Raw genomic sequence first — 20,621 nt, 5'->3', positions numbered from 1 at the left:
ACGACATGCCCCTCAGGCTGCGGGGGCGGCCAGGGAGTGCAGCGCTCCGGGGCACATATATGACCGGACTACTGATGTCTTTGTCACAGGGTGCCGTGGCCAGCAGCCAACCCGTACTGATCAGAGAGTGGGTCTGTGATGGGATGTCCCCAGCTCGTCCGGATGGTAAGTACAGCTCTCCCTACCTTGGCAGGATGGAGCAGCTGGGCATTCCCTGGGAAGTCGATTCGGGGATCCCTTCCCTCCCTCTCTTCTCTCCCTGTCCCTGTCTTCCCCCCTGTGGGATATGCTACATGATGAGCTGCTGAGCGGTGTGTGTACCTTGTAGCCAGGGGTCCCCTGGTGGGCTCTCACCTTGGATGAGGCTCTGCGATGGGTGGCTGTGTCCCTCAGTATCTGTGGTCTCCCCGCTGGGTGTCTGGAGGTCTGCATGTGCTGATCGCCATATCGCTGTTCTGCCGCCATTTTCACTGTCCTTTCACTGTGTACAGTTGTTTGTCAGCATGGTCAGGGGCCATTTTCCTGTAATTCGGTGGCCATTTTCTCTGTGATTATGTCCTTTATACAGGTGCGGCCAGCGACCATCTTATTGTAGTCCAGTGCATTTTTTATGCTCAGCTCTGGTCCCTGCTGCTCAGAACAGCGCGGTTTGTCACTCAGGACACCTGGGAGCTGACACAGGCACTTGTAGCTGAACGGTGCAGAAATCGCTCAGGGTGGTGAGTCCTGCGGTGGGGGCCCCTCAGTCTGCAGCAGCTAGGAGGGTGGGACCGTGCACCTGTCCTAAGTCCCCAAGGGTGGCAGACAGGGTGGGTCAGCAGGGCTTCAGAAACTGGTGTTTCTTCCCCAGACCTCCCTGCAATTGCAACCGGCTCATCTGCAAACAGTGCTGTGCCTTTGGAAGCTTTGTCGGCGGTCCTTGAAACGTTCGTTGCCAGGGTGGAGGCGGTGTGCGGGCGCAAAGGTGGTAAAAAGCGACTTACTGAATGGGCAAAACTTTTGCACTGTGAATTGGAGAAGCAGCAGGCTACTCCCGTTTGTGTGGCGCTAGCAGACTAGTTAGTGCATGGCATTAAGTACGTTTCTGACACAGCCCTGGAAACATTTCCTCTGCTATCCAGGGCTTCAGTGTCGGCAGTGGTGCTGAGGCACCTGATTTGGCTAAAATGCTGGTCTGCAGATCAAGCATCTAAAAAAAAGCCCTGACGGATCTAACCTTCCTTGGTGAGTGGCACTTTAGAGCCTCGTTGGATGACATCATTAAGAATGTCACAGGTGGGAAGAGTACCTTGCTCCCACAGGCCAGGAAGACTAAGGAGCCACGCCGCAGGCATAGGCCCTCATTTTCCGTTCAAAAAAAGGGTTTTTCGTCCGTCCGGGACTTCGGCTAAATTCTCCCAGTCTGACAGGATGACCTCTGAGGGACAAAAGTGCCCCTGGAACCGCAAGCCTGCGAGCAAAAGTGCTACCCCATGAAGGTTTGCCCCCCCCCCCCCCCCCCGTCTCTCTCGGGTGGAGGGTCTCCTTCAGGAGTTTGCAGCCCGATGGGCCTCTTAGCTATCCGACCAATGGGTCTGCTTTTCTCTGCCTACAAGATAGACTTCCTCTCTTGGCCATCAAACAGATTCTTCCCCTCCAGCATACCCTTATTCCCAGCTCACCGGGAGGCCCTAATGGGGGCGGTAAGGGACCTGCTAAGTCGCAGGGTGATAGTGCCTGTTCTGGAGTCGGAAAAGGTTCCAGGGATTCTACTCCAATCTGTTTGGATGTACCCCTTCCTTTTTGGGGACTACAATCTTGGACCTGGAAGCCCTCAATTACTTTGTAAACGTACAGAGGTTCAGAATGGAATCAGTTCGCTCAGTAGTCACTGCACTCCATTGAGGGGACTCCCTGGCGACCTTGGACATCCAGGATGCGTATCTGCACATACCCATATGTCTCTGGCATCAGAGGTTTCTGCGATTTTGCAGTTGGGGAAGCCCACTACCAGTTTGTGGCTCTCCCCTTTGGATTGGCATCCGCACCCAGAGTCTTTACCAAGGTATTGGCTCCAATTTTGGCGTTGTTGCAACAATGCAGGATCGCGATCGTAGGTTATCTAGACGATCTTCTCCTGAGAGCATCTTCCGCCTCATAATTATAGGAGGATGTTGCGATCACCATGCAAACACTGCAGGCATTTGGGTGGCTCTTGAACCTAAAGAAGTCGGCGCTCATACCGACTCAGCGCTTGAAGTACCTAAGCCTACTGCTGGACTCCATGGAAGCGAGAGTGTTTCTCCCTTCAGACAAGCTGCAGACTCTCAGAACCTCGGTAAAACTATTGATGAACCGCAGATGGCCGTCGCTACGCTTTTGCATGCAAGGCCTGGGGCTCATGGTGGCCTTTTCAAGGCATTACCGTACGCCCAGTTTCACACCAGTCTTGCAGAAGGAGATCTTGACAAAGTGGGACAAATCTCAGTTATCCCTGGATCGGCATATTCGGGTGAGCCAGTTAGTCAGGGACTCCCTGCTCTAGTGGCTGAGGTCCCTGGCACTTCAGTCTGGGAAGTGGTTCCTACCTCTACATTGGACAATGATCACAATGGATACCAGCCTTTCCGGCTGGGATGGAGTACTGGGAGTACAGTCAACCCAGGGCCTCTGGTCAGGGGAGGAATCCAAGTTGCCGATCAATGTGCTCGAGCTTCGAGCAATCAGGCTATGCCTCTCCACGTGATCGTTGAGACTACGAGGGCATCCGATCAGGATCCAGTCAGACAACGACACGGCGGTGGTATATGTCAACCATTAAGGAGGAACAAGAAGCTCAGCTGCAGCACGAAAGGTCGCTCACATCCTTCAGTGGGCAGAGCGACATGTACCGGCCCTGTCGGCCATTGTAACCCGGGAGTGGAAAACTGGCAGGGAGACTACCTAAGTCGCCAGATGCTGGACCCAGGAGAATGGGTGCTGCATCCGGAGGTATTCAGGCTACTGTGCCTGCGATGGGGCACACCAAACGTGGATCTCCTGGCTTCCCATCTCAATTGTAAGGTGCCAAGATTCATATCCAGGACAAGAGATCCTTCCGCAGATGCCTCAGACGCGCTGGTGTCTCCGTGGGGTCAGTACCGACTGATCTACACCTTTCCTCCGCTGAAGCTACTACCACGTCTGCTCCACGGGGTTGAGACCGAGGGGATTCCAGTAAAACTGATCTCCCCAGATTGGCCTCGGGAACCCCTGGTACACCGACCTAGTATGCCTGGTTGTGGACGCTCCCTGGCGACTACCGATGCGAGAAGACCTTCTGTCTCAAGGTCAGATTCTCCATCCTGCTTTACCATCGCTGGTTTTAATGACAAGGCTGTTGAGAGCCAGGTGCTAAGTAACTGAGGCCTGTCGGACTCTGTGATTTCAACTATGTTGAGGGCACGGCAATCTTCTTCTTGGAAGATATATCATCGTACCTGGAAGGCCTACATCTCCATGTGTGAGGAGAAAGGGTGGCGTCCGCGCACCTATTCCGTTTCCAGGATCCTGCTGTTTCTACAGCTAGGAGTAGACCAGAAATTGGCCTTAAGCACAATTAAAGGACAAATATCAGCCTTGGCTGTCTTTTTTTTTTCAACGACCCCTGGCGTCTCATTCTCTAGTGAGCACTTTTATTCAGGGGTCCGGCATGTAGTTCCTCCGGTGCGTCCACCTTTACCCCCGTGGGATCTGAACCTGGTGCTATCGGCGCTTCAGAAACCGCCGTTTGAGAACATCAGGGAAATTCCCTTGTTGACTCTTTCTAGTGACCATTACATCGGCCAGGAGGATTTCGGAACTGGCGGCCTTGTCTTGCAAGTTTCCCTATCTGGTTATCCATAAGGCTAATGTCGCGTTGCGTCCGCAAGCCTCTTCTTCCGAAGGTGGTTTCGGCATTTCACATCAATGAAGACATTGTGTTGCCATCTTTGTGTCATAAACCAACACACCCTAAGGAGGCCCTTCATTCCCTGGATGTGGTTCGGGCACTAAGGGTGTATTTGTTTGCCACGGCTCCCTTTCGGAAGTCGGACTCTGTTCGTTTCAGTAGCTGGTCCGAAAAAAGCTATGGCGGTCTAGTCAGCCACCATTTCTAGGTGGATCAGACAGATTGTGGTACAGGCCTATGCTTTGAAGGGGCAGGTTTCCCACTTTCCTGCCACAGCCCATTCTACCAGGGTTATTGGAACCTCTTGGGCTTTCCGACATCAAGCGTCAGTCGCTCAAGTGTAAGGTGGCGACTTGGTTGTCCGTTCACACTTTTAACAAATTCTACAAAATGGATGTAAGTGCATCGTCTGATGCCTGCTTTGGCTGCAAAGTTTTGAAGGCGGCCGTGTAATGTTGCAATTCTGCACTTTTTTCCTGTTTTTTAAAGAAAATACAGTTGCTTTTGAGTATAATGCATTGTTGACCGCAAGTTCAGATGCGGCTAGATAAAGTGGTGACTCCCCTGTTAGGGAGAACTTCTGGTTGTGGGTGAAGTTTTTTATGCTGTTCCCACCCCTCGTTATGACACTGCTTGGAGACATCCCTACAGTCAAGAATAATGGAGCTGTGTCAGTCAGTGAGCGAAAGAGAAAATAGCATTTTTGTACTCGCCGTAAAATCCTTTTCTCTGAAGTTCACTGACTGACACAGCACCCTCCCCTCCTATTGGTTTACATTATACTGCTTGTTGACATACTGAACTTCAGGAAGCAGGCTGAGGGGTCGTTACTGAAGGGACCGCCCCCTGGGCGGTACTGTAAAGTTCTGTTTTTTCACATGTACAACATGTTCTGCCTAGTCCTCTCCTGAAGGTGACGTAACAACCCTATGGTCAAGAATAATGGAGCTGTGTCAGTCAGTGAACTTCAGAGAAACGGATTTTACGGTGAGTACAAAAATCCTATGTTTGTGCTACAAAAACAGCAATTTGAACCGATACAGCATATTTCCTTAGTCCTATTGACAAGGAAGTTTGGTATTTTTGGTTGCTATATCCTCAGCAAGAAGGGTTTCGGAATTGGCTGCTTTCTTGTAAAGAGCCATATTTGATTTTTCATGAGGACAGACTGGTATTATGCCCTCGTCCAGGCTTTTTGCCAAAAGTGGTCTCAGGTCTTCCCCTGAACCAAGATATTGTCCTGCCATTGTTTGTTTTTTTTTCCAAAACCATGTTCCAGGGAAGAACAGTCACTACATTGCCTTGATGAGGTGAGAGCAGTGAAAATCTATTTAAAGGCAACTGCTCAGATTCGTAAGACTGATATCTTATTTATTCTGCCAGAGGGTCCTAAGAAGGGACAGGCAGCGTCAAAATCCACTGTCGCTAAGTGGATTCGGCAAGTGATAATTCAAACTTATGATTTAAGGGGTAAGATTCTCCCGTTTCAAGTTAAGGCACACTCTACCAGGTTAGTTAGTGCTTCTTGGGCAGTGCGTAACCAAGCCTCCATGGCTCAGATCTGCAAGGCCTCAACTTGGTCTTCACTGCATACATTCACAATATTTTATCAGGTGGATATAAGGAGGTATGAGGATATCTCCTTCGGGTGCAGTGTGCTGCAGGAAGCAGTATAGCTCCTCAAATCTCGGGGTACCCTGCGAGTTGTCTCCCTCCCCTCAAGTAGCATTGCTATGGGACGTCCCATTAAGTAATTACTTAAGGCTCTGGGTCCCTACGATAAAGAAAATAGACTTTAATAACAGCTTACCTGTAAAATCCTTTTCTTGGAATACATCATGGGACACAGAGGTCCCTCCCCTCTTTTTGGGGATTTAAGTATATTGCTTTGTTACAAAATCTGATGTGCTCCTGGAAGGAGGAGTGGGTATATAGGGAGTAAACTACCTTGATTGGGTTTACCAGTGTCAACACCTGAAGATTGCCTATAACCCATTAAGTAATTACTTAAGGATTTTACAGGTAAGCTGTTATAAAAACAATCCTATTTTTCTGATCTCTGCAGCTGCGGATCGGGAAATGTCTTACTGCCTGTGATTAGCACTGCGCGGCTTAAGCTTCCTGGTAGGCTCAGGCATGTGGAGCTGTGAATTCGCCTAAGCCCATCCTTATTCCCATCTCTGGAGTTTTGAGTGTTTTCACTCTTATATGTTGCATTATTCACTCATGTGGAATAAATAATAAGTCCATCAGAGACAGACTTGGGTTCCCCTAAAATAGCCACAGGTTGAACTGAAATCTTACCCATGGAGCTTCTGCAACAGCTCATGAAGCTGGCATCTCAGCCAGCAAAGGCACAGTCTGCTCATCCTTGGCCTGCTGTTGTCAGGCCATAGGCAAGCCATTTCACTGATGGCAAAGGAACTTGGGGGAAACCATTGCATTACCTTCCTAGATAAGAAGTAAGAGACTTACTGTAAACACTGAAACTTAGCTGTAGCTTTTTCTGCCCCATGTCAATAAACTTTTTCTGTATAATTTATAAAACAACAAATCCTCAAGCAGCATACATCATATAGCTTTTCAGTATTTGAATACAAATCTACACATAGATCGTTGACACATTTGTTTTTTTTCCTGACAGAATGTGGAAATGCTTAGCAGTTTGGATTCTGCTCCTGTACGAATTGTTAAGCCTTTCCCTTCTGCCCAGGCCGCTAGCCGATTCCAGTCCATACAGCAAACTCCGGCTGTGCCAACCTCTGCCTCTGCCAAAGGTGACCATCAAAGAATGGATACCATCCAGGAGGACCCCAGCACAGACTCTCATCTCGATGACCAGTTTGATGACGATCCCTTTCCTACCAGCGGCTCTCCTGCAAAGTCCTTTGAAGACCTCACTGACCACCCTGTCACCAGAAGTGAGAAGGCTTCATCTTTCAAACTGCAGCGACAGGGGCGTGTGGACAGCAAGGAGACAGCGTGCTGATATGTCAGAGTGCACTGAAACATTGACAATCATTTCATGATTAATTGTAGACAATCTGTGTTACCAGGAGCCACAACTTATGACAATCTAGTCCATAAAACTGCACTGATTCCTGATATTTTCAGATATTGTAAATACTTCATGTTTTTGAAAATAAGTGTTTTGTATGCTTTAACCATTAACTTAAAGGGAAGTCAATATAAGATGTTATACAATTCTATTTATGTTTAAACAGCCAAAAGTAGGAGATTTTATGTTAAGGCCATTGGTAATTATAAAAAGGTCTATATTTATAAGGTGTTATTCTTGGAATAAAGACCTTTATGATATGGATAACCAGCCCTCTCTGTCGTCACAGGCGGCACATGTTCTGCGTAGATAGTTCAGTTTCTATAACTAAATTTGAGCATTTTGTTAGGAGATTCAGATGTGCTGATCTTTTGCAAAACTGAATTACTTTTGGATTTGGCTATACAGGCTTGTAGAATTGGATTGTTGACATCCACCGGTGGTATCTGATTGATGTTGGTCAGATATTGATAAGGCCTGAGAATAGTTTTCCGTTATTATAAAAATAAAAAGATTTGAACCAAACACATCCAATTTTGCAACATAATGGCCCTGTTCAGAATACTTCACTTTGTGGATGTAATACACCAAACCTATTTTGAGTTACCCTTGCACTACATGACTAATATGCACTGTTTAACCTCTCTGAATAATGAAAGCCCAACTCCAGGCAAAAATCAGAATGTAACAGTGTATTGCCAACGTTGCACCTTTTCCTTTGTGCCTTCCGCCAAAGCATATTCCCAATACATACAGCACCAAAATCAAATTTTCTTAGTACTTTCAATGTAATTTCCTGTCCCAAAGACCTTACAAATTAGCTGCTAGGGGGACCAGTCCCCTCCCCAACCTTGTGTTCTCACCCAAGGGTAGGAAACAGTGGCCAGGAATCTTGGGAATACAGTGAGGGGAAAAAAGTATTTGATCCCCTGCTGATTTTGTACGTTTGCCCACTGACAAATGATAAGTCTATAATTTTTATTGGTAGGTTTATGTTAACAGTGAGAGACAGAATGACAACAAAAATATTCAGAGAAATGCAATTCAAAAAAGTTATAAATTGATTTGCATTTTAATGAGTGAAATAAGTATTTGACCCTTTCACAATATATGACTTAGTACTTGGTGGCAAAACTCTTGTCGACAGTCAGACGTTTCTTGTAGTTGGCCACCGGGTTTGCACACATCTCAGGAGGAACTTTTGTCCCACTCCTCTTTGCAGATCCTCTCCAAGTCCATTAAGGTTTTGAGACTGACGTTTGGTAATGCAAACCTTCAGCTTCCTGCACAGTTTCTATGGGATTAAGGTCTGGAGACTGGCTAGGCCACTTTATGATCTTAATGTGCTTCTTCCTGAGCCCCTTTTGTTGCCTTGGCCATGTGTTTGGGTCATTGTCATGCTGAAATAACCAGCCACGACCCATTTTCAATGCCCTGGCTTGTGGTTCTTACCCAAGATTTGACCGTGCACGGCCCCGTCCATCGTTCCTTTGATGTGGTGAAGTTGTCCTGTCCTCTTAGCAGAAAAACACCCCCAAAGCATAATGTTTCCACCTGTTTGGTGTTCTTGGGGTCATAGGCAGCATTCCTCCTCCCCCAAACTTGGCGCATTGAGTTAATGCCAAAGAGCTAAATTTTAGTCTCATCTGACCACAACACTTTCACCCAGTTCTCCTCTGAATCAGTCGGGTGTTCATTAGCAAGTTTCCGATGGGCCTGTACATGTGCTTTCTTGAGCAGGGGGACCTTGCAGACTGCAGGATTTCAGTTCTTCACAGTGTAGTGTGTTACCAATTGTTTTCTTGGTGACTATGGTCCCAGCTGCCTTGAGATCATTGACAAGATTATTCCATGTAGTTCTGGGCTGATTCCTCACCGTTCTCGTGATCATTGAAACTCCACAAGGTGAGATCTTGCATGGAGTCCCAGATTGAGGGAGATTGACAGTTATTTTGTGTTTCTTCCATTTGCGAATAATCACACAAACTGTTGTCACCCTCTCACAAAGCTGCTTGGGTATGTAGCCCATTCCAGCCTTGTGCAGGTCTACAATGTTGTCCCTGACATCCTTGGACAGCTCTTTGGTCTTGGCCATGGTGCAGAGATTGGAATCTGATTGCTTTTATGGACAGGTGTATTTTCTACAGGTAACAAGCTGAGATTCGGAGCACTCCCTTTAAGAGTGCTCAGTCTATCTGCTCGTTACCTGTGTAGAAGGCACCTGGGAGACAGAAATCTTGCTGATTGATAGGGGATCAACTACTTATTTCACTCACTATTTCAAAATGCAAATCAATTTATAACTTTTTTGAAAGGCGTTTTTCTGGATATTTTTTGTTTGTTCTGTCTCTCACTGTTAAAATAAACCTACCATTAAAATTATAGACTGGTCATTTCTTTGTCAGTGGGCAAATGTACAAAATCAGCAGGGGATCAAATACTTTTTTCCCCTCGCTGTATAGTTCAGTAATGGGAGGAAATTATGTGACACTGCTGCACAGACCTTCCTCCAGGCACCTGATCATAGCTTACAAAATGGGGGCTGAATGATGTCACAGGTAGTTAATATTTGTTTTATCGCCTCTGAAGCTGGTAATTACAGAAATGTATATGTAATAGATTTGTGGATGGGCATAAGTACGATAAATCACTAATTGCAGAGTTGGGTTTAAATAGTTTCAGACAGAATGACATACACCACAGCCAAACATGGATAGAAGTCTGTCATATTGCTACACCACAATAGTGCAATCACACAGCCTTATCAAGACCTGAGCAATATTTACACACCATGTATCTTTGCATTGCAAAATGTATGAATGTCCCTTTCCTTCACCCAGGCCTGTACTATTGTAATATGGAGCACCTACACCACCGTTCACTTTATGTACAGGGGTAAATTATGCGCTGTTTGCTGTCCCTTTGTATGGTGTGTATGTAGACATACATCTAAAGCCCCATACACACTATCAGATTTTCTGCTGATTTTTTTTTTCCTTCAGATTTACAAAAACCATGTAGTACAAGTCTCTGCCTGATTGCATACAAATTGAAACGCCTAAGGTTTGAGCTCCTATTATATGGTTTTGGTAAATCTGAAGGAAAAAATCAGCAGAAAATCTGATAATGTGTATGGGGCTTTGGAGGAAAAATTTCAGAAGTTCAGCCTGCTCTGTAATAGGATAACTGGTGTTCGGTTTACAATTATACAGAGTGGGAAGGGCTGGAACAGGCTCCTACCTACTTTTCTGAAGCCCCAGTTCTGGTGCCTCGCTTGCTCCACTGGTAAATTCACCTTTGCTGTACCAGTAGGGAAGGGCCCATACTTACCTGGTCCCAGTTTAGGTGCCTCCATTGCTCCAGTTTGTTTTACCTGTGCTGTATTCCTAGGAAAGAGCTGGGACAAGCCCCTACCTACCTGAAGCCCCAGTTCTGGTGCCTTTACTGCAGTGGTAGTTGAACTGTTTTTTTATTTTATGTAGGTTGTGCCTGTACCTTATGCACCATTGACATAATGGCCAAGTAGTTTACTCGCCCACTTGTGTGCCCTTCTCAAGTTTACAATTATAATTTAGTATTGTCTGTACTATAGTTAAACCTAAAAGGGACAATTCTTGTTCAGGCATGAACTGAAGTTTGGAAAGTTTAGAGACTGAGTGTGCCTAGGAACCATGCCTGAATACGGGACTTCTGGATGAGTTAGAGACTGGCACACAATCCATGGGTCATGGAAAATATGGATTCTGAGAGCTAATAAGGAGATATTGTGCCCTCTGCCTGTAAACTGGATCATCTTCACACAATTGTAAAAGGAGAGATTGAACAAAATGACCAAATGTGTCATTTTGTTCTCTGTGAAGTGGTTAATATTTTGTCCTGTAACATTGTTACGTTATAATATAGCTTTTGTAAGACATTTTGTTCTCTGTGAAGTGGATAATTTACTTTCATGTAACATTGTTATGTAATATGGCTTTTGTAAGTGCCAAATATCTGTCCTAATATTACATGTTGTGTTTGCCATCAGTGGCTTAGTTGGGTGTACTCACGACCCGCATTGTCCTGTGATTCATCCCCTGCTGGAAATAACGTGGTTTCTCATTTCCTTCTAGCATCAGCTGCAGTATCGACATGCTTTTTAATTTTCCGTTTATTATTTTATATATATATATATATATATATATATATATATATATATATATATATATATATATATATATTTTTTTTTTTATTACGTGTTTCATCTGTGACTTGGTTTGTGAGATATTTATCAATTAACACTGTTTTATGGCAGATTGTGAGCCACATACTTGAAGTTATACTTCACCTAACTGCATCCTCAGAAATTGTCATAAGCGGTACAGGATAGAGGAATTAAGTGCAATGTGTAAATTACTCAAAGGAGCAGAGACCACCTTCTTCCCTGTTTGTGTCAGAGATGCACTGAACTCCCATTGCATCTGTACGTATATTTAACTTTCCACTGTGCCAGGATAGTGGTTCTGCTGTAATAAAATCGGATTGATGGCCAATTACTATGAGGGCTCATTTACAGTTTAGTGACCAGGTTGTATGTTAAAACTCCTTTCTTCATGGGTTGCATTAAAGTAGCCTAGTCATAAATAAATTAGAAATGCACACAACTTTATTTTAACAAGACTGCACACCTCCATACACAGTATATAGCACTTCCTGCTGGAGGAATCCCCCCTGTGTGAGCTCCAGTATTGGAGCTTGCCCAGAGGAATGATCTCACTGCCCCCTCCACATGTCCAGGTGTCCAGGCCTTGTGATTTGCCACTCGGGCCCAAGCACTGTCACATGGGGGAAGTTATATGCTCTCCTGTACCCATAGGCCCTGCTCTGTTAGGACAATGGAACACAGATATGAAAATACATTACTGGAGGGTTGAGCTATTAGAAGTCAATGTCACATGGCATTGAATGGGCCACTTTCTTTAAAGTAACCTGTGCTGAAATACAGGGACTGCCATTGTTGACTCCTTGTAGAAATACAAGGTGTCTGGATATCTTTGTCAATACTTTAAGACACGGATATGGAACTAGCATGTATCACCCGATAAAAGCCACTGATTAAGCATAGCAGCCATGGAAAAAGGATTTGTGAATCTGGTTGGCAATGGCACCCTTAAATATTCCTATCAGGTTTATATTAAAGTGTATCTCTAGGCAAAACTCCCTTTTTTAAATTTTGGGTGGAGTAGAGACAGATTATGCACTCTGTAAAGTTTTTATTGCCATCTGTATCCCCATCCCTCCATCTGATGACCATTGTCACTGACAATGGAATAAAGGGAAAATTCTAAATTTTAGAGTTGTCTTTAGAACAAGCAAAGGGAAATCTTACAATACCTGTTTAGAGAGAAATTTCCCTTCAATGGAAGATTTCCTCTCATTCCGGTTGTTCCTCTGGAAAAGGAGGTTAAGAGAAATTTCCCCAATAGTGCACATACCACAAAAAGATATCCAACAGGAATGTAAACCTACTCCCTGCTCTATCCAAATAACCAACAGTGGCTATACACACAACTTAAGTTATTCTGGCTGTAGTTTCTCTTGTATTGTTAGGCAATTCTGTGCATGTGATAGGGACACAGACTTTGTAAACCTCATTGTATAAAAAAAGTGTGCTTAAGTTTGCAAGATGTGCAATTGCAGTATTTTTTACAGAAATAAATGGAATTTGTCAAAACCGACTCCTTTATATAGATCAATGTCCATCACCACAATTGCTTATTGTATTAGCAACCCTATAAAACCAATAAACTTGTACAGATCTTAAAGGGAACCAATACTCAGAACTCTTTTTATTAACTCCCCATTCACACTTTTATGACTTTGGACATCAGTTTTGCATGACAAGTCATACCCTATGTTTTCCAATGATAATCAGTCATATACAGTTTGTGTGACTCAGTCACAGCGACTTCAAAGTAGTTCATGCACTACTTTGGTCTGACTTCACAGACTTCAATGTTAATCCTCAAAAGTTGCATGGAAGTCCTACCTGCATGTTTTACATGCAACATTGGGTCTGAGTTTGCAGAGGGACAAGTCGTATCCAAGTTGCTCCCATCCAAACTTACACTCCAAAGTCATGCAACTAAGTGAGAATGGAGCCTAAATCTGGTGTGAGCTTTTTACTAGTTTAATCATATGCCAGTTTAACAGTCCTAGGACGAGATCTATTGGAGGCGACGCTGCGCTCAATATTGTCCAATATTCCTGGAAAATACAGATCCATCTACAAGCAAGAAATTGTTAACAGGAGAGAGGATGGAGTGCTTATCTAACCAGGTCCAGGAATGGCATTTTTACAACACTGCTGATCTGACACTATATCAGTGTTGCCATATGTTGCGGACATGGTACAAGAGATGATTAGAGGCTGTGGACATGGTACACCTTCACATACACCCCCCAGTAGTGTCCTCCTATTCTCCATTCATAGGAGCAGGTATGAGGTGACCACTGAGGCAACAAGGAGAAGTGATGTGTCCACAGAACCTTTCTGACTCCATGCAGTCAGCCCCCCCCCCCCAAGTTGATGTCAAAGTCCAACATTGGTCGCAGGCGGGCAGCCCAGTGTGGTGAGGCGGGGATGGTCACGTGGCAGACATTGAGATGAGAAGCTCCCCCATTACTAACCGGTGCCCCCCCCCCCCCCACTCTCTCACACAGACACTTACACACCCAAGTTGCAGTTAGTGTTGGACTGTCCCCTGACGGTGTCCCTTGATGATCCAGCACTCATCTCCCATATTTGAGCCTCCCGCCCTCGGCAGATGCCAAGTCCTGCTGGAAAATGAAATCAGCATCTCCATAAAGCTGATCAGCAGAGGAAAGCATGAAGTGCTCTAGAATTTCCTGGTAGAGGGCTGTGCTCACTTGGACTTGATAAAACACAATGGACCAACACCAGCAGTTGACATGGCTCACCAAATCATCACGGACTGTGGAAAACTTTGCATGTCATTTGTAAATTAAGGCCCTAGAGGAAGATTTAATCTTCCTAGAGGAAGATTTAAGAGGCATAGAATCCAAGTTGCTTGAGGTCCAGTGTGAAGTTTCTACAGTGAGTGATGATTTGGGGAGCCATGTCAAAGTAAGCACAGTCCTCTACCTCTACAGCCCTCTACCAGGAAATGCTTCCCTCTGCTGACCAGCTTTATGGAGATGCTATGCCGCATTGATACAGTAATTCATGCAAAAGGAGCCCGACCAAGTATTGGTACAGTGCATATTATACCGTCCATAGACATACTTTTCAGTAAGCCAACATTTCTGTATTAAAAATGCTTTTTTTTTTCTTTTTTTATTGTTCTTATGTAATAATCTAATTTTCTGAGATACTGAATTTTAGGTTTTTAAATTCTAGTTTTAATGATCATGGTATCACAGTGCTTGATTGGCCAGCAAACTCTCCTGACCTAAACCCCATAGAGAATCTATGGGGTATTGTCAAGAGAAAGATGAGAGACACCAGACTCAACAATGCAGATGAGCTGAAGGCTGCTATCAAAGCAACCTGGGTTTTCATAACACAGCAGCAGTGCCAAAGGCTGATTGTCCTCCATGCCATGCTGCATTGATGCAGTAATTCATGCAAAAGGAGCCCCTACCAAGTATTGCGTACATACTATACTGTACATACTTTTCAGTAAGCCAACATTTATGTATTAAAATCCTTTTCTTTTTTTTTTTATATTGGTCCCATGTAATATTCTAGTTTGCTGATATACTGAATTTTGGATTTTAACTAGCTGTAAGCTATAATCATCAAAATTAAAAGAAATATATCACTGTGTGTTACTCATCCATACAAAGCATACGAGTTTCATGTTTTAAATTACTAAAATAAATTAACTTTTTGATGATATTCAAATTTTTTAGGATGCACCTGTAAGACTTAATTTTAACATGCGGTTGGGGAAGGGGCAAAAATGTGCAGCTGAGTCGCATTTTTCTCCCTTAGTCTTTCAGGACAGCTCCACCCACTTTCCCAGGAAACACTGCAGATCACTTTAAAGACCGGACACCTCCACCATGGCCTCAGTTGTAGTGTTTCCTCTGGCCATGGTGGAAGCGCTGCAGGGAACCAAGGGGTGCTGCGCTCTCTCCAGGTGGGGAGAGTTGGAGGCATACCATTTTTTCTTCTAGACCGGCGGCTGGGTCTGAGACACGGCTGGGATTCATATCTCGCGCCGTTCGTTCAGGCTCATGCCTTCTGGGTCCGGATGACGAGCGCGTCATTCAGGCCAGGGGCGGGACTTCCGACGGTGCGACGCGGCTTCCGGTTCCGGCCGCTGGAACGCAGGGAGAGGGGGCGGTCTTTTCGGCTGACATCACTTCCGGGATTGGCGCGGAATTTAAACTGATAAAAGCGCCCAGACGCCATTGATCCTCGCTGAACGATGGAGGAGGATCAATCGGCGGTGGCAGGAGCAGGAGCCACGATTGTCAGCCAGGCTCAAGTGAGCAGGGGCAGTGGTCTCTGTCATTACTGTTTGAGCCATGTCGTTTCCTCCCTTCCTTGCATTGGGAAGCCTGCAGCATTGTTTTCCTATGATGCTATTTAGGAATAATGCTTTTCAATAGTTGTTTAGTGAGTCTGTGGGGGGATTCACTGGCTGAAGAGCAAATAGAATTTGAAAATTGTTAATCTGTTCTATTTTGCAGCATGTCTCCCCTCCTAGCAAGAGGAGGTACCCATCATGTAAAAACGTACTAAGAGATTCTTGGACTAAGGTGTTATGCAGGTCCTGCATAAGCGACTTGGTCAAAGAAGAAGCAGCTTCCACTACCCCTATGTCTCAGCAGGGAGAGCTGCTAAGTTCTTTCAGGAAAGAATTATCAGATACTTTTGAATCTTTCCGGTCTTATTTAGACAGACGCCCAGCTGCAGGTAGTAGCTCAGCGCCCCGTTCTCACTCCCCAGCATCTGCATCCGGGGGGGGGGGGCAGTGACTCTGAGGATGAGGAACATAGTAGGTCCTCTGCTTCTGAGGAGGAGGCTTCTGCTTCATCATCCCGGTATAAATTATCCCTAGAGGAGGTGGATGACCTGCTTAAAAATATCCACACTACTCGTAATATCACAGAGGATAAAGCCCAACTGTCACTACATGACAAAATGTTTCAGGGTTTGGGCGAGGTGAAACACAGAGTGTTCCCGGTGCATAAGTTTCTATCCGAAACTATCAAAAAGGAATGGAGAGACCCTGAGAGGGCTCCTTTCTTTTCCAGGTCCCTCAAACGCAGGTTTCCCTTTGAAGAGGATAGCTCTCAGGTATGGAACAAGAAACTTAAGCTCGACGCAGCCTTTTCTCAGGTCTCAAGGAATACGGATCTTGCGTTTGAGGACATGGGTATCCTCAAGGATCCCATGGACAAAAGGGCTGATTCTCTCCTAAGGAAGGCTTCGGACTCAACCTTGGCAAACCTCAAGCCAGCGATGGCTTCTACAGTAGTAGCCAGAAATCTGGAGCACTGGCTGGAACAGTTAAAAGACCATATCGAGGCAGGCCTAGAAAGGACCTGCTTGATACCTTGCCTGTCCTCTTAAAAGCAGTGGGGTACATGGCGGATGCCTCGGCAGAATCAATTAAGATGTCAGCCAGGTCCTCAGCCTTGATAATCTCAGCCCGTACGGCCTTATGGGTGAAGACATGGACAGGAGATACTGCCTCAAAAACCAAATTATGCGGTCTTCCGTTCGAGGGAGATTTGGTATTTGGCCCTGACCTTGAAGCCATTCTGGACAGAACGGCCGACAAGAAGAAGGGCTTTCCTGTTAAAAAGAAGGTGATTCCCTAGAGCACTAAAAATTTTCGTGCCTTTCGAAAAACCTCAGAAACCAAAGAGACAGGATATAGAAGGCCCTGGAAGCCGCAGAAGGGAAGGGGCAAGTCGGGAGTGTTATTCCGCCCCCCTACCCCGAACCCAAAGAGCCAGTGACGGTCTTCCAGCTGTGGGAGCAAGGTTACAGGCCTTTTTTCCGCAGTGGAAGTCAGTGACAAACAGTCTGTTCATCCTCAAAACAATAAAAGAGGGTTACAGGCTGGAATTCGCTCATTCCCCCCCCCCCCCCGCACGGTTTTATGTAACCCAGGATCCTCGGGACCAAGAAAAATCAGTAGCCATGATCTCTATTTTGCAAGAACTGATGCAGCAAAGGGTGATCATGTACGTTCCCCCCGAGGAGGTAGGGCTAGGCTGTTACTCACACATCTTCCTTGTAAAGAAACCATCGGGCAAATTCAGATTGATTCTGAATCTGAAGATTTTAAACAAATCGATCAGATACAAGAGATTCAAGATGGATACAATTTTCTCGGTGAAGAGTCTTCTGATGCCAAACTAACTGTTTTATGGCATCCATAGACCTAAAAGATGCATATCTCCATGTGCCTATGGTCATAGCTTCACAGAAATATCTGAGGTTTGCGGTCAGGACGGGAGGCTCGGTGCTACATCTCCAGTTCAGAGCTCTCCCGTTCGGTCGATCCTCATCTCCGAGGATATTTACAAAGATCGTAGCAGAGGCCCTAGCCCCCCTCAGAGTAGAAGGTATATCAATCGTTCCATACTTGGACGACCTTTTAATTTTTGCCAATACAAAACATCTATTGGAGAGGGACCTGGGAAGGACAGTAAGACACTTAGAGGGTCTCGGATGGCTGATAAACAGGGAGAAATCAAGCATGATTGCATCTCAGTCAATAAAGTTCCTGGGATACACCATCGACTCCAGGCAGGAAAAGATTTTTCTCCCAGTAGAGAAAATAGAAAAGGTTCAGAGTGCCGTGAAGAGGACCCAGACAAACCTGCCTATTTCTATCAGGGCAGCCATGTCAGTTTTGGGCCTCCTCACAGCATCCATCCCTGCAGTACAATGGGCACGCCTTCATGCAAGGGATCTCCAACAGGCAATATTGACGAATTGGTCCTACGGGGAGTCCCTGGAGAAGCAATTCAGGATGCCCCCTCAGGTCCAGAGAAAGCTCTGTTGGTGGAGGAGTCACTCAAATCTAGACAAGGGTCCACTTTGGTGTTTTCCGGTAGACCGGAGGTTGACTACAGATGCAAGCTCCTGGGGGTGTGGTGCCCACCTGGAAGGACAGATGGCCCAGGGGAGCTGGACAGTCAAAGAGGCCAGGAGATTCTCCAATTGGAGGGAACTCAGGGCCATCCTGCTCGGACTATGGGCCTTCAAAGAAGCGGTTCAAGGTCTCCATATTCAGGTCTTATCCGACAACGCCACAGCTGTATCCTATATAACAAGGCAGGGGGGCACAAGAAGCAGGGTGCTGCTATCCCTGGCCAGTCAGATTCTGTCATGGGCAGAAAGCAACCCGAGGTCCATATCAGCAGTACACCTAAAAGGAGACCTGAATGTTGTAGCGGATTTTCTGAGCAGGGGAAAAAATTTGGGAGTCAGAATGGAGTCTGAACCCCGAGGTTTTTCAAGATCTGACAGTGAGATGGGGGTCTGCCTAAGATAGATCTATTCCTGCATTCCTGAAATACACATGTGATTCAGTGCAGTGCGATTTGAGCCCATTCATTTTGAATGATCCCGACAAAGAACTGCATGCACCTTTTTTGAGCTGCGCCACAACTAGATCGCATGATACAGAATGGTGTTATGGTGCAGGCAAACGCACTGTGTTTGCAGTGTCCTTAACACTGACACATTGTTACATAGGTTCCAGAAAGACACAAGTCCATCTAGTTAAACCAAAAACGAGAAAAAAAATGCCAGTGCGTTTTGCATGCTATATACGGGAAATCTGAACTGATCGCAGTGTTTCCTGCACTGCATCAGACCTAGACTTAAAGTGATCGTAAATGTTCCTTTAAAAAAAAATATATATATATTTATATTTTATATTTATTAGGGATGCACCAGAATTTCAGCTGCCGAAACAGGCCTTTTCGGCAATTTACTGAAAGAGAAAAATGGCAGATAATGGAGCCAAAAATGGGACGGGGCTCCGTCCCCTGCCCCTGGTGCCGCCCATCATGGGGGTGTCCTATAGCGCAGGAGAGCAGCCTCCGTCGCCTAGTTGACGGTGAGTGGCAGGGAACACACAGCTATTGAAATGAAAGCTGTGATGTTCCCGGCGGTCTAATCGACCAGACGGCGGCTCCCCTCTCACTTCCCTTCACTGGCTGCGATGGGGACACTGGCTGGCTGCAATGGGGACCCTGGCTGCAATGGGGACACTGGCTGGCTGCAATGGGGATACAGGCTGCAATGGGGACACTGGCTGGCTGCTATGGGGACACTGGCTGGCTGCTACGGGGACACTGGCTGGCTGCTACGGGGACACTGGCTGGCTGCTACGGGGACACTGGCTGGCTGCTACGGGGAAACACTGGCTGGCTGCAATGGGGACACAGACAGGCTGCATCTGACGGGCACTGGTGAGGCTGCATTGATCTCTTGTATCATGTCCACAGTCTCTGACCATCTCCTGTACCATGTCCCCAGTCTTTGACCACCTCCTGTACCATGTCCCCAGTCTTTGACCACCTCCTGTACCATGTCCCCAGTCTCTGACCATCTCATGTATAAAAATATTTTTTTTTAAATAAATTTCAGACATTTTCGGTATTGGTTTTGATTTTCAACCTAGTGTATTTTTCATTTTTCGTTATCGGTTTCGGCACCAAAAAACCCATTCGGTGCACCCCTAATATAAATATATATATATATAAATATATATTATATATACGTATATATATATATACACATATACACACACACTTGCACGCTTAGTGAAATGGTTTTGCACAGAGCAGCCCTGATCCTCTTAGGTCCCTGTCGGTACTCCTGGCTCCTCCTCCCTGCTGATGCAAGCAGCTATGGGGGGGGGTTGGGGATCAGCCTCCTGCTAGGAGGGACCTTCAGGAGGAATGTGAACTAAACCCATTAAAATCTCAGCATCAGGTTAGTGAAATAAACCCACTGTGCTATTGTGTGTTGACAAGGGGGCTGTCTCACTGCCAGAACATATTGGTGAGCGCTCGCCATCATTGGCTGCAAGAACTGATCGGATGTCGATCAGCTCGTGGGTTTCCAGTATACTCGTTAGACAGAAGCCAGTTGTGAAAACAGCTTCTGTCAGACAGGGATGAGAGGATGAAAGTTGGCCGGTAACTGCCAAACTGACCGTTATTGGATGATTTTCAGCCCGTGATTACCTAGGTTAAGTGCTATGAGTCTCATAAACCCCAACACTGCGGTCGTGTCTCCGCCTTACTGTCCTCTTGGCCATTCTATAAACACACAGCCTCTGGCTTAGTTTTGTAAATTGCTATGAGGGGGGACAAGACTGTAGCACTGGGGTCTAGGAGATCTGAAAAGCATACACCTGAGCAACCAAGACATACAGCAATATCTGTACTTCTTCCGCTCCTCAACATGTAAATGAACATTTGCCTAATGTAGAAGAAAGCCTGCATGATGGAGGGGTTGCTTTTGAGGCAATGAAAAGTATAACTGCTTGAACACTAGTAAGTTTGTTATGCTTGGAGTTGGGTTTTTAATGAAAGCTGCAGCTTTAACCACTTGCCGCCCGCCCTATAGGGAATTGACGGCGGCAAAGTGGTTTCATAATCCTAACC

At 45.8% G+C, this 20,621-nt stretch overlaps 1 protein-coding gene across 2 annotated transcripts in view; it reads left to right on the top strand.

Moving 5' to 3' along the window:
- Window positions 1–12,777, top strand: part of ADAM17 (ADAM metallopeptidase domain 17) — a 130,203-nt gene extending 117,426 nt beyond the window's left edge. Inside the window, exon 20 of one of the 2 annotated variants that reach the window (XM_077488764.1) lies at window positions 6,624–12,777. In XM_077488764.1, coding sequence (XP_077344890.1) covers window positions 6,624–6,899 — 276 coding nt within the window. In that variant the 3' untranslated portion in view covers window positions 6,900–12,777. Of the gene's footprint in view, window positions 1–6,554 lie in introns of both variants that reach the window. The other variant, XM_077488763.1, reaches the window with a different exon arrangement.
- The last annotated feature ends 7,844 nt before the right edge of the window (window positions 12,778–20,621 follow it).

The sequence above is a fragment of the Lithobates pipiens genome, unplaced genomic scaffold (genome assembly GCF_037356315.1).
Source record: "Lithobates pipiens isolate NorthernLeopardFrog02 unplaced genomic scaffold, aLitPip1_a1.2 Scaffold_18, whole genome shotgun sequence".
Classification (NCBI taxonomy): Eukaryota; Metazoa; Chordata; class Amphibia; order Anura; family Ranidae; genus Lithobates; species Lithobates pipiens.
Note: the sequence above shows the minus strand (reverse complement) of the source record. Positions and strands in the feature narration are given on the sequence as shown.